This window comes from Vicia villosa, linkage group LG4, assembly GCF_029867415.1.
Source record: "Vicia villosa cultivar HV-30 ecotype Madison, WI linkage group LG4, Vvil1.0, whole genome shotgun sequence".
Taxonomy (NCBI): Eukaryota; Viridiplantae; Streptophyta; class Magnoliopsida; order Fabales; family Fabaceae; genus Vicia; species Vicia villosa.
Window position 1 is genome coordinate 29,118,367 of NC_081183.1, and position 18,624 is coordinate 29,136,990.

The 18,624-nt window shown below is 30.3% G+C and overlaps 2 protein-coding genes across 2 annotated transcripts; both read left to right on the forward strand.

Moving 5' to 3' along the window:
• Positions 1–3,804: 3,804 nt before the first annotated feature.
• On the forward strand, positions 3,805–6,706 carry LOC131596963 (protein neprosin-like). Its single transcript, XM_058869687.1, has 7 exons — positions 3,805–3,961; positions 4,057–4,143; positions 4,231–4,425; positions 4,628–4,792; positions 4,922–4,975; positions 5,880–6,017; positions 6,335–6,706. Exons 1-7 carry the CDS (start codon positions 3,812–3,814, stop codon positions 6,704–6,706), a joined length of 1,161 nt encoding a protein of 386 aa, XP_058725670.1. The 5' UTR covers positions 3,805–3,811.
• An 8,234-nt stretch (positions 6,707–14,940) lies between these two features.
• LOC131599007 (protein neprosin-like) lies at positions 14,941–17,910 on the forward strand. Its single transcript, XM_058871531.1, has 7 exons — positions 14,941–15,097; positions 15,193–15,279; positions 15,367–15,561; positions 15,732–15,896; positions 16,026–16,079; positions 16,985–17,122; positions 17,446–17,910. The coding sequence occupies exons 1-7, from the start codon at positions 14,948–14,950 to the stop codon at positions 17,815–17,817; spliced, it is 1,161 nt and encodes a 386-aa protein (XP_058727514.1). The 5' UTR covers positions 14,941–14,947; the 3' UTR covers positions 17,818–17,910.
• The last annotated feature ends 714 nt before the right edge of the window (positions 17,911–18,624 follow it).

Consider the following 18,624-nt stretch of genomic DNA (forward strand, 5'->3'; position numbering starts at 1 on the left):
CAAAGAAACCTTCAAGCTCAAAGTGAAATTGCATATTGTAAGTGGATCCAGGAATGCAGACTCTACCCACAAAAGCTTTGGAAAATCTCAACTTGTCTTCCTCTAAAGATTTGAAATCTCCAAGAACAACAGGCTTGTTCACCACTCTAGAAACACCAACATCTTGCCTCACCGTCCCTGCGAACGAAATCCCCTCTCTTCTTTGACCTGAAAGGGCATTAACCTTACTTGGTGGAACCTTTTGAATCCTCTGCACCCCTTGGTGTCTTTCCCCCTTCCATGCGATAAAATCGACCCCCTTCCTCTTTCAAATCTCGACAAATTCGCGTGAATCTTCCTCCCATCAATCAAGATGTTATCGAGTTTCACCGCAAGCAAACGGGCGTCTGTAACTCCTCTGAAACGAGCAAACTCGAACTTCTTCCCAAATTTGTTGAACCGCAGAGAGATGGCTACCTCCACAATTTCTCCGATGCATCCAAACAGCTCAAAGATATCAATAGCCTTAATGCGACTGGGAAAATCAGAAAAATAAATAGAAATTAGCGGTTCTCCCTCTCCTTCTTTTAACTTTCTCTCCACTGGGTGTGAGTCCCATCGCGCCTCCAACCCCCGGAAAACCCTATCCTTCGCTACTGACCACCTTCCTTCACCGTGGCCGTGTTCACCAACCATGAGCACCCAAACCCCAAGAATCGCTCCTTAATCGCGATTGGATGAATTTTATTTTTATCATAAATTTATGAAATATTTTTTTTAAATTAGTTATATTTTAATTTTCTCGTACAAAATTATGTACAATTTTATTTTTTAGTTTGTATTAAATTGACAAATGGCTTATAATTTAAAATAGCACTACGCCAAATTTAAGCTGTAGCAGCGCAACTACTAAAGCGCTTTTAGCAAAAGCGCTCTCGTAGGGCTCGCTAAAAACAAAATTAATAAACAAGGAAAAATGATGCAAAAAAAGCGCTCTGGTAGGGGGAGTTATGAGAGCGCTTTTAAAAAGCGCTCTGGTAGGGGGGGTATGAGAGCGCTTTTAAAAAGCGCTCTGGTAGGGGGGTTATGAAAGCGCTTTTAAAAGCGCTCTTATAGGGTGGGTGCTACGAAAGCGCTTTTGGGATAAAAGCGCTCTGGTAGGGGGTGTTATTAAAGCGCTTTTGAAAAGCGCTCTGGTAGCCCATTTAAAAAATTATATATTTTACAAACACACGCGTTTTGTTTCAGATCTTTCTTCTTCCTTCGTTGCTCCGCCGTCCTCTCTCCGAAACCCTAGCAACCTCCGCCGTTCTTCTTCCTTTCAGATCCAAAACACACGAGTTTATGGTGAGTTGAGGTTCGTGTTGTTGCTGAGTTCGGTTTCGATTCTGAATCTACAAACCAAAACCGGGTGAGACCTTTCTGAGTTTATTTCTTATTCTCTCTTCCTCTCTCAAATTTCTGAAGGGTTTGTTTGATTAGGAAAGTGATGAACAAATGTTTGGGTTTGATGAATGTTTGTCTGGTTATGTTTGATGATGATTTGTGAATGGTTTTGTTTCTGATGAATGGTTTGCGTGTATGAGAAAGATGAACAATTAGGGTTTTGGTTAGTGTTTGCGGCTGTGTATTGTGATTGTTGTTGGATGAATATGAACAACGTATTTACAGTTTCTGGAGAGGTTTTTCGAAGATGATGAACAGAATTTTTTTTAGGGTTTTTGGTTGTTGGCTCTACGGCTCTACGGCTGATTTTTTTTAGGGTTTTTGGTTGTTGGCTCAATTGACTTGTTCTTTTATCAAAAACTATTTTTATGTGCATGTGGTTGTTAATTGATTTCTTATAAATTGGTTTCTGTTCTGGTATAGCACTATTTTTATTAACTATTTTGTCTTTTGTTCGGAGATGAGGAAATTTTTGGTTGATAGAGAAAATATTGAGAATGTGAATGTTGTGTAAATAATCACGTTTTTCTATTGTAGGTTGAGCTTCTAACAGTGGATGGACTGGTAAAGGATAGAACACAATGTGCCCCTGCCGATTATGTTCCACAGAATATGAATCAAGTAATGTACCCCGAAGTCTTCTGTGGCAGGATCGTTCGGGGTACAGTTATTTGATTCATATTCTGTGACACAATACAACATAGCTCAGGTGACTACTGGTTCTCCACTAAAGCATCAATACAACATAGCTCCAGATAATACAGGAAGCGTACATTGGTTGCATAAGAACTCGGAAGTTGTTTCCCATTTAGTTGTTTTGGTTTAGAAATATGTGAATTGGTTTAGTTGTTTTGGTTTAGAAATATGTATATATGTATTTTGATTTACATTAATGGTATATAATATAATACTTTTTTTGTATATAATCGATATCGATTATAATGGTATATATCGATTTGAAATGATAAATTATAGGTTCATGAAAAAATACTGCCAAAAAATAGTAAATTACAGGTTCTAAAATATTGCTGCCAAAAGTGCAGGTTTAGAAATAATAAAAAGCATAAAAAAAAAAAAACGCAACATACGAAAGCGCTTTTGAAAAAAGCGCTCTTATAGGGGTGCCTACCAGAGCGCTTTTTCCTGAAAAGCGCTCTTAAAGGGGGGCCTACAAGAGCGCTTTTTCCAGAAAAGCGCTCTTATAGGGGGGCCCTACCAGAGCGCTTTTAAAAGCGCTTTCGTAGCCTATGCCAGCGCTGGCTTTGGCAGCGCTTTAAAGCGCTGTTAAAGGCCAAAAAAAGCGCTTTTAAAAGCCTTGCGCGTTGTAGTGTAGGTATAGTATATTTAATTTGAGACATTGAATTTCTGTTTGTATGTAAAACTACAAAATACTTAAATGGGAAGTGCTTTAAAAAATTTAAATATTATGACCTTTTTAATTGGATAGATATAAACAAGGAAATGTTATTTTCAAAAAAGATTATTTCAATAAAATAAAATAATTAAAAAGTAAAACAAAACCAACTTTTTATTTACTTTTCTTTTCCTTATAAGGAGATGGAGGGCCAAACACATTTTTTTATAAAGCTCTTATGAAAAAAGTAGCTTTTTTTAAAGACAAAAAATTGAATAAAAGGAGCTTGTAAAAAAGTAGTTGAAACCAATTTTTTAGGAGCTTAAAATATGTGGGCGCGGTTCGAATCTCATTGAAGACACTTTTCTTTAAAAAAAATAACACTAGTATAATAAAGTGTAACTTTTTCAATTTTTCTATGGTTCATACATTTAGAATTATATATTTTTTTTCTTCTTCTTCTATTTACATTATCATTTTTGTAGATACTGATATTTTTTGACTTTTATTCATTTTGTGTATTATATCTTTTAATTTTTTATTGTATAATAATTTTCAATTATAATATTATTAATTTCTTATACTATACACTAAATTATATATGTTAATACAACAATTACTCAATACGCATTATATATATATATATATATATATATATATATATATATATATATATATATATATATATATATATATATATATATATATATATATATGATCAGGATCAAATGACACCAAAATGTCAAACTTAGAAAATAATTATAACTAAACAACTTTAACTTTATTTTAAAAGCTCTTATTTTTAACTTTAACTTTAAAGTAACTTTTAAAATTTAAATAAGTTAGGCCAAACGAAAGAATCATTTATCACAACAAATAAAAAATAACTTATTCATTGACTTCATATATTTTGTCTTTATTAAATTATTATATTGTTTTATTTGTTTTTGAACATCGATCTGCCTATAAATAAGCAATATACTAAACTTTGATCTAATATAATTAAGTCTTCACTAAAAGAGAAGGTAAAAAATGATCAACATATTGTTTTTGGTTATGTGTTTGGTGACAATGAGTATTGGGCACAAAGGTAATGTTATACCGAGTGGGTTGAAAGAAGAAGATTGGGAATTGGAGAGAGAACTAAACATCCTTAACAAGTCTCCTATAAAGAGTATACATGTATTTACACATAATTTATTGTTGGTTTAGGATAATTTAATCTGATTCAACCTTCTAACAACTTTGTTTTTATTTCATTTCTATGGTTTTTATAGACAAAATCAGGATACATAGTTGACTGTGTTGATATTAACAAACAACCCGCTTTTGACCATCCTTTATTAAAAAATCATAAATTACAGGTAAAATAATTTAATATTGTATTATTTTTAATTTTTTTTTATTACTTATACAACCTGTTTCAATGTTCATTTTTGTTTTTTGGCCAGAGAAAACCAATTTTTGAAAAGAATACTATTAAAAAAAGATTTCAAAATTCAACAATCAAGCCTAAATTTGTACTTGAGAAATTTAGGTGTCCTCAAGAAACCGTTCCTATTCGGAGGACAACAAAAAATGATTTAATTCAAGGAAAATTATTATTCAATGCTCAGAATGTAACTCAAAATGGCGAGGTCAATCATGTAAGTTTTCCAATATATATATATATATATATATATATATATATATATATATATATATATATATATATATATATATATATATATATATATATATATATATATATATATATATATATATATATAATTAGATTTCTAATTTCTTAATTTATTTGTATAATTAACATATATTAGCTTTATTTAATTAATATGTATATCTCTGTAGTTTGCTCGTGTATATCTTTCAGTGGCGGGTTCTCCTTACTATGGTGTTAGTGGAACTAGTAGTGTTTGGAATCCAAAACTTTACAAAGGCCAATCAAGTGCAGCTTCTTTATATGTTCGAAGAGGAGGAGGAAATGATCTTAATAAAATCTCGCTCGGATGGCATGTGAGTTTAAATTTATATTATAAATGTTTATTCTAAAAAAATGTATGTATATATAGATATAAACTTTATATTTAAATGAATTTGAAGACTTGTGAATTATTTTTAACTTTATCTGATATTTGATATTAGGTGTTTCCAGAATTATATAATGACGGTCAAACATATTTATACATGTTTTGGGCGGTAAGTAAAAATTTATATAATTTAATATTCGTTTATTGATTGAATGTAAATTTTTTACTTAGGTTTTGTTTGGTAAATATAGCGGTTGACTGATAAGCTAGTTGATAGCTGATAGTTTATGGCTACTGGCAGATGACTGATAGCTTATAGCTAATAATTGATAGCTTATAGCTAATGAGTGATGACTTATAGCTGATAAGCTAATTGAAATGTTTGGTAAAATTAGTGGTTCAACTAACTGATTAATTAAAATGACATAAAAGACATTTAATAAGTAATTATTTTATTTTAAATTAAAATAAATTAGAGGGTAAAGGTAAATTTTAGTTAAAATAATAAGGATAAAATTGGAAGAGAAAATGATAAGCTTATAAGCTATAAGCTAAAAGAAATGCTATTCGAAATATCGTTTAAAAAATAAGCTATAAGCCAGTAAAATAATCTATAAACTCGTGAGAAAAAGACCTTTACCGAATATGTCTTTTATTGTTGTATGAATTTATAAGCTATAAGATATAAACTCAAAGAAGGACATGCCAAACAGAACCTTAATTGATTTATTTTGTATTCATCACAAATATTTGAAATATTTGAGTATTGTATCTTTAATCAATTACCAAAGACCATTTTATTTTATTTTTATATATATATATATATATATATATATATATATATATATAATTATTTATAAAATATTTTAAATTTTAAATATTTTCATTGCATTTTAGGCTAAAGATAAATATACTCGACTTTCTGAAATTGATAACAAAGAATGTTCCTTTCAAATAAATGTGAGATGAATACTTTTTTATTTTTGTCAATATTTCTTATAATTCTTTTTTAATCTCAATTTATATGTAATTTTGTACGAAAATCAAAATACTTATAATTTTAAATATTACAGTCAGGTAAGAATGGTTGCTTTAATATGTTGTGCAAAGGTTTCGTCCAGGTTGATAGATCATATAACTTCGGTGCACGTGTATCTAAAACATCTACATATGGTGGAGAGATTATGGAAGTGCCGCTTAAAATTTCTCGGGTAATCTCTTTATGTAAAGCTTAAATTTAAAATATTAAGTTATATAATATCATAAATTCATAATTTTAATGCTATCAAGTAATAAACTTCAAAGAGATATTATACATAGTACTAGAGATTGTATACATCTTAAATGAGATTTTAAATGAGATTGAGTTCTTTTAAATTATATATATATATATATATATATATATATATATATATATATATATATATATATATACATATATATATATATATATATATATATATATATATATATATATTTGAGTATTTATAATTCTAATAACAAAAACATCAAATTTTATGGTGTTCAGGATAATATAGGTAATTGGTGGTTAAAAGTGGCAGATAAGAATATTGGATATTTTCCTGCAGCTTTATTTTCATCCATGAGCACCCAAGCTGATGAAGTGGGATGGGGTGGATATACGGTAACTCCAACAGGCACTACTAGTCCTGCAATGGGTTCAGGACACAAACCAGATAATGACTTTCGTCATGCATCATATTTTAAGTTTGTAAAATATTTGGAAATAATTGGAACCGAATTTGATCCTTTGCCATTTATGGTAGAAAGTTACAATGATTCTCCTAATTGTTATGGAGTTGTGAACTATGAAGATAAAAAAAAGAGTTTTGGATATTCTCTTCAATTTGGAGGACCGGGTGGTAAATGCAGTACTTGACTATAGTGAATAAGTTTCTGTTATTTGTAATAAATAATTCTAATGATTGCGGTCAAATATGAGTTTCGTTTTTTTAATATATATTTTAATAAATTTTAAAGTTTAAAACTTTATTTTTAAGATATAATATTATAAAATATTATTTTTCAATTATTTAAAAGAAAGTAATAAAAATATAAAATCCATTACTGTATAAAGTAGTAAGAAAGTATATGAAATATGTTAAGAAACTTTTCAACTGACTACTATTTTATTACTCAACTTAATATACATGTTTAGTGTCCTATTTAATAAAGTCTTAGATTAGGGCGCCTATCGCCTACCAAATAGGTTGTTACGAAATCTAATTGGCCGTCCATGTGGTTTTCCCTTCAAGCAATAATCTCCCTAATAAAAGAGAGTGGTTTAATGGTGCCACGCAGAGATGGATCTAAGTAGAGTAAATTAGGGTCAAGTGACCCCACTTGAGTTTTTTCTTTAAAACTAATAATAATAATTATTGATATATTGACCCCACATAAAATATTTTAATGTCTCCACACCACTCATTTATTTTAAATTTTATCTTCTAAGAAACATAAATCTGACACTTAATTTTACTTTATTGTTTTTATTTTCAAATGTAAATGCAACTTAAAAAGACATGAGGAAGTTGTATAGTTTTTTTTAACTAAATCTGCATAATACATAGAAAGTGGTATATTTGATGGTGTTGAAAATGAAATTTTTTTACAACACTTTTAAAATATGAAAACACGTAGAGAGCAATTATAATTCTTGAATATTAAGTTGTCTTCAAATTTTTTTATATACATTAGTATTTTGTTTTGTAATATTTAACTTTTTAGATATACATTATCATTATTTTACACATAAGTATTTTTATGTTTTTTTTTATGAATAATTATAATATTTGATTCTAATTTTTATATAAAAAATTGACCTTGATCCCACTTATTAAAATTCCTGGATCCGTCCCTTACCACAGGCCATAAACCCTAGGCCTCAGAAAACTCAAATAAATACATTATTCTTAATAAAAGACTTAAGTAACACATACTTACTCACAGTCAAATACCATTCAGACAAAACTCTGCTCCGGGTAACCGTAACAACATCACTCCAACTGTCTTCCTGCTTCGGGTAACACATACTTAACGTGAGTTGGTCCCATAAATACCCTAAAAAATACCATATAGGGAAACTCTTCACAGTGAGCTAACTCATATTCTCAAACTTGTAATATACATACTAGGACGTCTGAGTCTCCATGTATCATACCCCAAATTTGTCCACCACGTTTAAAAAAAAATCATATAATCTTAAAATTGGGTTTTATAAAATTTGTGGGTTTATTTACATTTTGGATATTAAAATTTCTTTGGTTGATTATTAACATTTTGGGGTTTTAAGTTTCTTTGGTTTATTTACAATAATAACATTTTGGGTTTTATAAACTATCCTCAACCGAATTTCCTCTATGATAACCACAACCAATATTTCAAGGAACCGCAAGAATCCTATAATTCTAACCTCGAAGCATTAATAGAGGATTTCAATGCAACAAAAACTTATCATCAACCACATTTCCTCTACGATCGCCACGCCCAACATTTTGAGGAGTCGCAAGATTATCATAAATCCAACCTCGAAATCTTAATGGAGGAATTCATTGAAGCACAAACTTCTCTAGGCTAGAATCTATGATGACGAAGCACTTTGAGGAAAGACAAAATGCAACGCTAGGTCCCTTTGAAGAACCTCAAGAATCCCATAATTTTGACTTCGAAACATCAATGGAGGATCCCGACGAGACGCTAACTCACTCTAGATTAGAAGCTATGATGGAGCACTTTGTAGAGACACAAACCATCCAAAACCAAGAGTTTCTCAAACAAAGTCTTCAAAACAATGAAACCCTTAGGCAACTGACCACTATGGTTAAGTCCCTCGCGACTCACAACATGGCATTAGAGACTCAAATCTCCCAACTTGAACAAAAGCCACTAGGAGACTTACTTGAGGAGTATATTTACATAACCATTAGTGAAAAACAAATTGAAATTCTAGAGGAGAGTGATTATGAGATTCAGGAGAGTGATTATGAGATTGAGGAAAGTGATGATGTGGTTGAGAAGAGTTCTAGTGAGAAAAGAATGGAGATTGAGAAAAATCCACCAACACAAACTGAAAGGGAGGTTGTAGAAGAAGTAGAGAAGGAAGCACCTATTGTTGTTCCTCTTCCCTATACCCCACCGATTCCTTTCCCGCAAAGTTTTATGGAAGCTAAGGTAGAATCCCAATCCAAAACGTATGTGGAGGTATTGGAAAATATCCACACCAATGCACCTTTGTTTGAAGTCTTGCATAAAAAGAGAAATTTAGAAGACCATGAAACTAGGGATATCATTACTGTTAAGAGGGTAAGGTTAACATTCGAGGTGGTGGATGAAATCACTAAACCCAAATTTGAAAAGCTTATACTTAGGATTGATCCAGAACCACCACCACGATTTTAAAAGAATGAACCACCCCACAGAAGAAAGAAAATAAAAGGTGAGGGATATGTGAGATGGCTTGATAAGTGGCCATGGAAAACTAGGTTTGCTAAAAGTTAAACCAAGGAGTCATTCTCGAGAGAACCACCTTGAGTGCTCGCACTCTTAAGCCGTCGAGCTATCGACGTTAAACAAAGCACTGCGTGGGAGGCAACCCACGAGCTTTCAATTTAATGTTTTCCTTTTATTATTTGAACTTGCAGATAATAAAGATATGGATCGCTTGTCACGTCTCGACCATATCTAGGCGAAAAATCTATAGACGATCTTCTCAAAGATGAGCGGGTCTCCACGCACATTCCTACGAGTGTTGCTGCTGGTGGTGACATAATTTATGAGTATGATAGGAAAAAGTATTTCCTCCAGACGCGGAGCATATTTGGTCGTGATAGCTCGCCGGTAGCATCCATACAGGTTCTGTTTTTCCTTTTTCACCTTTTATCAAAACATTGAGGACAATGTTTGGTTTAAGTATGGGGAAGAAGCTTTACCGCTTTCATTTATTACTTTATTTATTGTCTTCTAGTTGTGTTGTCGAGTCTTTATATGTGATTTTCAGTTGCTATTGAATTTCCCCTGAAATTTAAAAATTTTAACCACCAACAAAATTTATTTGATTTTTGATACATGGCATGCACACTCTGAAAGTATATTGGTTGTCACACTTTAGGCTTTGTTAGAAAGACTTGGAGATGTTTCAACAACATCGATACTGTCCTGACACCCTAAACCCCCTAATTATGTGATGTCAATTTGAGTACCCATTATGCCGAGACCTTAGGCTCAAGTTTTTAAAGTAGCTCTTAAGTAGTTTATATTAGCAGTCGGCACCATCTTAAGCACAAACTACGTAGGGAGTCGATGAATATAAGTGAATGATCATGTTTTTAAATGATTTAATTGAAGAATAACCTTCTAAGTTAGGTGACTCTCACCCGGTCATTTAACCCAACGGTTGTTAAGCCAATAAGGATTTGATAATTAGCACCCATTGTTGGTTGGCCTAGAGGTCACTGGTACTGGGCTTGGTAGGGTGGACTACGGTCCGATCCCCCACAACCACAGTTGGGAAAGATGGGGCTTCACCAATTAAAAACCAGAACCCCGTTCTAAAGAAAAAGGATCATAGTCGCTAACCGATTTCCCCTTCTGTGTGAGTGTACGGATAACAGGCTTAATGTGATCGCGCTTGAATGAAAAGGAGCGAAAGAGAAATGAGAGATATAGGTTGAGTTATAATGGCATAATTCGAACTGGTTTGCATAAAGAGGGAGTCTCTGAAACATTGTGTCATTACGGTATCCTTGGTGTTGATATCTAGTACCTATCGATGTAACATTAGCCTAGCAGCCGAATATGACTAAGAGTCGTGTCGTGCCTTTGTTTCAAAAACCATGCTTAATCATTTTATTTTATTGTGACGGTTGATTGCTTGAGGACAAGCAATGATTTAAGTGTGGGAGAATTTGATAACACGAAAATGTATCGTATATTTGAATCAATTTATATGAATTATGTCTTTATTTTATTTTAATTAAGATACTCTTTATCTGTATTATGCCGGTATTTTATATGTTTTCAGGTTTTTATTATTTACAAGGCATGTTTGAAGAAAGTCGCAAAAATTGAGAAGAATCGAGCTTAAAACCACAAAGAATGAAGATATATATATATATATATATATATATATATAATGTGATTTGTGATGCAAAAGGGGGAGATGCCCGTCTCCTACAAAATAGGGGGCCACGTCTCCTTTTTGGGACGCCCGTCTCCCACCTTTTTCTCCGCCTGTCTCCATCATTTTCTCCACTTGAGACGCACGTCTCAATGACTTCCTCAAATTCTCCTATTTTCATGCCACGCTCTAAGTTAAAGTGGGCTACACTTCAGGAAGATTAAGGCCACGATTTAAGGAAATGGAAGTTAGGAGGAAGCACTATATAAAGAACCGGATATTCACGTAGAAAGGGGTTGGACCATGCTTTGTTCCAGCCACAATTTCTTTTGTCAAGTTTTCCTATTTTCAATTCCAACATTACTTTTCCTGCATTGAAGCTTATTTCTATTTATTATTCTTTTTCTCTTTTCATAGTTTTAGGCAGATATTTATTTTCTCACAATAGTTTCTACACCGAAAACTATTGTGTAATTTTTACTGGATCTAACCTTAAGTTAGATCATAGTATTTTATTTCCTTGTTTTTATTATTATTTGATTGAAGAATTTATCGAAGAACAATCCAACCGATTTGTGGTGGAGGTTCGAGTACTTGAAGATCTAAAGATTTATTCCAGATTTATATTATTCAGGTTTTCTATTTACCGCATTTATTTCTTGTATGATTATAAATTGTGTTCAAATTAATATGCCTGAATTTATAAACCAAATCTATTATTGCATGCTTAATCCAATTAATATGTTTGGCTAATTTATTTAGATGTCGGTATGTAAAGTAATTTAACCGTAGGGATCAAAAATAAATTGGCTTAATTATATTTTATTAAAAATCACTCGTTTCTGGTTTTGTGTCTAATTTAATTTGCTAAAGTTTTAAAATAAACAGAGCGAGAGTTTGAGATTTTAGAACTGATAAAGGTTAGGATCAACAGAGCGAGAGTTTCAGATTCTTAACTGGATAGTAGACATAGGACATTAGTTTTAAGGATGGCGAAAGCGTATTAAAACTGACTAGAATTCATTTACTTTCAAAAAGTGTTTTTAAACCCGATGCGGGATGGCGAGAGCGTACATTAGGGAATACTAGCAAGATCCGAGTTAACAGAGCGAGAGTTTGAGACTAGGAGATTTAAGTAGGTAACGTCTTCATGAAGCGAGCATTTTATTAACTATGCTATTTCCAAAAAGCGTTTCTAAATCTAGAGGGATGGCGAGAGCGTACATTATGAGTTAGGATCGTAGTCTTAATCAATAGAGCGAGAGTTTAAGAGGAGGACTTTTAAATGACATAGTTAGTAAAGGTTTTTGATTTAATAAGAAATCCGGCCAATGGAACTTTGGATCACCTAAGTTATACGAACTACATACCGATATCCGCACATTTATATTTTATCTATATTTAAGATTTTGTTTCAGATCTTTCTTCTTCCTTCGTTGCTCCGCCGTCCTCTCTCCGAAACCCTAGCAACCTCCGCCGTTCTTCTTCCTTTCAGATCCAAAACACACGAGTTTATGGTGAGTTGAGGTTCGTGTTGTTGCTGAGTTCGGTTTCGATTCTGAATCTACAAACCAAAACCGGGTGAGACCTTTCTGAGTTTATTTCTTATTCTCTCTTCCTCTCTCAAATTTCTGAAGGGTTTGTTTGATTAGGAAAGTGATGAACAAATGTTTGGGTTTGATGAATGTTTGTCTGGTTATGTTTGATGATGATTTGTGAATGGTTTTGTTTCTGATGAATGGTTTGCGTGTATGAGAAAGATGAACAATTAGGGTTTTGGTTAGTGTTTGCGGCTGTGTATTGTGATTGTTGTTGGATGAATATGAACAACGTATTTACAGTTTCTGGAGAGGTTTTTCGAAGATGATGAACAGAATTTTTTTTAGGGTTTTTGGTTGTTGGCTCTACGGCTCTACGGCTGATTTTTTTTAGGGTTTTTGGTTGTTGGCTCAATTGACTTGTTCTTTTATCAAAAACTATTTTTATGTGCATGTGGTTGTTAATTGATTTCTTATAAATTGGTTTCTGTTCTGGTATAGCACTATTTTTATTAACTATTTTGTCTTTTGTTCGGAGATGAGGAAATTTTTGGTTGATAGAGAAAATATTGAGAATGTGAATGTTGTGTAAATAATCACGTTTTTCTATTGTAGGTTGAGCTTCAAACAGTGGATGGACTGGTAAAGGATAGAACACAATGTGCCCCTGCCGATTATGTTCCACAGAATATGAATCAAGTAATGTACCCCGAAGTCTTCTGTGGCAGGATCGTTCGGGGTACAGTTATTTGATTCATATTCTGTGACACAATACAACATAGCTCAGGTGACTACTGGTTCTCCACTAAAGCATCAATACAACATAGCTCCAGATAATACAGGAAGCGTACATTGGTTGCATAAGAACTCGGAAGTTGTTTCCCATTTAGTTGTTTTGGTTTAGAAATATGTGAATTGGTTTAGTTGTTTTGGTTTAGAAATATGTATATATGTATTTTGATTTACATTAATGGTATATAATATAATACTTTTTTTGTATATAATCGATATCGATTATAATGGTATATATCGATTTGAAATGATAAATTATAGGTTCATGAAAAAATACTGCCAAAAAATAGTAAATTACAGGTTCTAAAATATTGCTGCCAAAAGTGCAGGTTTAGAAATAATAAAAAGCATAAAAAAAAAAAACGCAACATACGAAAGCGCTTTTGAAAAAAGCGCTCTTATAGGGGTGCCTACCAGAGCGCTTTTTCCTGAAAAGCGCTCTTAAAGGGGGGCCTACAAGAGCGCTTTTTCCAGAAAAGCGCTCTTATAGGGGGGCCCTACCAGAGCGCTTTTAAAAGCGCTTTCGTAGCCTATGCCAGCGCTGGCTTTGGCAGCGCTTTAAAGCGCTGTTAAAGGCCAAAAAAAGCGCTTTTAAAAGCCTTGCGCGTTGTAGTGTAGGTATAGTATATTTAATTTGAGACATTGAATTTCTGTTTGTATGTAAAACTACAAAATACTTAAATGGGAAGTGCTTTAAAAAATTTAAATATTATGACCTTTTTAATTGGATAGATATAAACAAGGAAATGTTATTTTCAAAAAAGATTATTTCAATAAAATAAAATAATTAAAAAGTAAAACAAAACCAACTTTTTATTTACTTTTCTTTTCCTTATAAGGAGATGGAGGGCCAAACACATTTTTTTATAAAGCTCTTATGAAAAAAGTAGCTTTTTTTAAAGACAAAAAATTGAATAAAAGGAGCTTGTAAAAAAGTAGTTGAAACCAATTTTTTAGGAGCTTAAAATATGTGGGCGCGGTTCGAATCTCATTGAAGACACTTTTCTTTAAAAAAAATAACACTAGTATAATAAAGTGTAACTTTTTCAATTTTTCTATGGTTCATACATTTAGAATTATATATTTTTTTTCTTCTTCTTCTATTTACATTATCATTTTTGTAGATACTGATATTTTTTGACTTTTATTCATTTTGTGTATTATATCTTTTAATTTTTTATTGTATAATAATTTTCAATTATAATATTATTAATTTCTTATACTATACACTAAATTATATATGTTAATACAACAATTACTCAATACGCATTATATATATATATATATATATATATATATATATATATATATATATATATATATATATATATATATATATATATATATATACATATATATGATCAGGATCAAATGACACCAAAATGTCAAACTTAGAAAATAATTATAACTAAACAACTTTAACTTTATTTTAAAAGCTCTTATTTTTAACTTTAACTTTAAAGTAACTTTTAAAATTTAAATAAGTTAGGCCAAACGAAAGAATCATTTATCACAACAAATAAAAAATAACTTATTCATTGACTTCATATATTTTGTCTTTATTAAATTATTATATTGTTTTATTTGTTTTTGAACATCGATCTGCCTATAAATAAGCAATATACTAAACTTTGATCTAATATAATTAAGTCTTCACTAAAAGAGAAGGTAAAAAATGATCAACATATTGTTTTTGGTTATGTGTTTGGTGACAATGAGTATTGGGCACAAAGGTAATGTTATACCGAGTGGGTTGAAAGAAGAAGATTGGGAATTGGAGAGAGAACTAAACATCCTTAACAAGTCTCCTATAAAGAGTATACATGTATTTACACATAATTTATTGTTGGTTTAGGATAATTTAATCTGATTCAACCTTCTAACAACTTTGTTTTTATTTCATTTCTATGGTTTTTATAGACAAAATCAGGATACATAGTTGACTGTGTTGATATTAACAAACAACCCGCTTTTGACCATCCTTTATTAAAAAATCATAAATTACAGGTAAAATAATTTAATATTGTATTATTTTTAATTTTTTTTTATTACTTATACAACCTGTTTCAATGTTCATTTTTGTTTTTTGGCCAGAGAAAACCAATTTTTGAAAAGAATACTATTAAAAAAAGATTTCAAAATTCAACAATCAAGCCTAAATTTGTACTTGAGAAATTTAGGTGTCCTCAAGAAACCGTTCCTATTCGGAGGACAACAAAAAATGATTTAATTCAAGGAAAATTATTATTCAATGCTCAGAATGTAACTCAAAATGGCGAGGTCAATCATGTAAGTTTTCCAATATATATATATATATATATATATATATATATATATATATATATATATATATATATATATATATATATATATATATATAATTAGATTTCTAATTTCTTAATTTATTTGTATAATTAACATATATTAGCTTTATTTAATTAATATGTATATCTCTGTAGTTTGCTCGTGTATATCTTTCAGTGGCGGGTTCTCCTTACTATGGTGTTAGTGGAACTAGTAGTGTTTGGAATCCAAAACTTTACAAAGGCCAATCAAGTGCAGCTTCTTTATATGTTCGAAGAGGAGGAGGAAATGATCTTAATAAAATCTCGCTCGGATGGCATGTGAGTTTAAATTTATATTATAAATGTTTATTCTAAAAAAATGTATGTATATATAGATATAAACTTTATATTTAAATGAATTTGAAGACTTGTGAATTATTTTTAACTTTATCTGATATTTGATATTAGGTGTTTCCAGAATTATATAATGACGGTCAAACATATTTATACATGTTTTGGGCGGTAAGTAAAAATTTATATAATTTAATATTCGTTTATTGATTGAATGTAAATTTTTTACTTAGGTTTTGTTTGGTAAATATAGCGGTTGACTGATAAGCTAGTTGATAGCTGATAGTTTATGGCTACTGGCAGATGACTGATAGCTTATAGCTAATAATTGATAGCTTATAGCTAATGAGTGATGACTTATAGCTGATAAGCTAATTGAAATGTTTGGTAAAATTAGTGGTTCAACTAACTGATTAATTAAAATGACATAAAAGACATTTAATAAGTAATTATTTTATTTTAAATTAAAATAAATTAGAGGGTAAAGGTAAATTTTAGTTAAAATAATAAGGATAAAATTGGAAGAGAAAATGATAAGCTTATAAGCTATAAGCTAAAAGAAATGCTATTCGAAATATCGTTTAAAAAATAAGCTATAAGCCAGTAAAATAATCTATAAACTCGTGAGAAAAAGACCTTTACCGAATATGTCTTTTATTGTTGTATGAATTTATAAGCTATAAGATATAAACTCAAAGAAGGACATGCCAAACAGAACCTTAATTGATTTATTTTGTATTCATCACAAATATTTGAAATATTTGAGTATTGTATCTTTAATCAATTACCAAAGACCATTTTATTTTATTTTATATATATATATATATATATATATATATATATATATATATAATTATTTATAAAATATTTTAAATTTTAAATATTTTCATTGCATTTTAGGCTAAAGATAAATATACTCGACTTTCTGAAATTGATAACAAAGAATGTTCCTTTCAAATAAATGTGAGATGAATACTTTTTTATTTTTGTCAATATTTCTTATAATTCTTTTTTAATCTCAATTTATATGTAATTTTGTACGAAAATCAAAATACTTATAATTTTAAATATTACAGTCAGGTAAGAATGGTTGCTTTAATATGTTGTGCAAAGGTTTCGTCCAGGTTGATAGATCATATAACTTCGGTGCACGTGTATCTAAAACATCTACCTATGGTGGAGAGATTATGGAAGTGCCGCTTAAAATTTCTCGGGTAATCTCTTTATGTAAAGCTTAAATTTAAAATATTAAGTTATATAATATCATAAATTCATAATTTTAATGCTATCAAGTAATAAACTTCAAAGAGATATTATACATAGTACTAGAGATTGTATACATCTTAAATGAGATTTTAAATGAGATTGAGTTCTTTTAAATTATATATATATATATATATATATATATATATATATATATATATATACATATATATATATATATATATATATATATATATATATATATATATATATATATATATATTTGAGTATTTATAATTCTAATAACAAAAACATCAAATTTTATGGTGTTCAGGATAATATAGGTAATTGGTGGTTAAAAGTGGCAGATAAGAATATTGGATATTTTCCTGCAGCTTTATTTTCATCCATGAGCACCCAAGCTGATGAAGTGGGATGGGGTGGATATACGGTAACTCCAACAGGCACTACTAGTCCTGCAATGGGTTCAGGACACAAACCAGATAATGACTTTCGTCATGCATCATATTTTAAGTTTGTAAAATATTTGGAAATAATTGGAACCGAATTTGATCCTTTGCCATTTATGGTAGAAAGTTACAATGATTCTCCTAATTGTTATGGAGTTGTGAACTATGAAGATAAAAAAAAGAGTTTTGGATATTCTCTTCAATTTGGAGGACCGGGTGGTAAATGCAGTACTTGACTATAGTGAATAAGTTTCTGTTATTTGTAATAAATAATTCTAATGATTGCGGTCAAATATGAGTTTCGTTTTTTTAATATATATTTTAATAAATTTTAAAGTTTAAAACTTTATTTTTAAGATATAATATTATAAAATATTATTTTTCAATTATTTAAAAGAAAGTAATAAAAATATAAAATCCATTACTGTATAAAGTAGTAAGAAAGTATATGAAATATGTTAAGAAACTTTTCAACTGACTACTATTTTATTACTCAACTTAATATACATGTTTAGTGTCCTATTTAATAAAGTCTTAGATTAGGGCGCCTATCGCCTACCAAATAGGTTGTTACGAAATCTAATTGGCCGTCCATGTGGTTTTCCCTTCAAGCAATAATCTCCCTAATAAAAGAGAGTGGTTTAATGGTGCCACGCAGAGATGGATCTAAGTAGAGTAAATTAGGGTCAAGTGACCCCACTTGAGTTTTTTCTTTAAAACTAATAATAATAATTATTGATATATTGACCCCACATAAAATATTTTAATGTCTCCACACCACTCATTTATTTTAAATTTTATCTTCTAAGAAACATAAATCTGACACTTAATTTTACTTTATTGTTTTTATTTTCAAATGTAAATGCAACTTAAAAAGACATGAGGAAGTTGTATAGTTTTTTTTAACTAAATCTGCATAATACATAGAAAGTGGTATATTTGATGGTGTTGAAAATGAAATTTTTTTACAACACTTTTAAAATATGAAAACACGTAGAGAGCAATTATAATTCTTGAATATTAAGTTGTCTTCAAATTTTTTT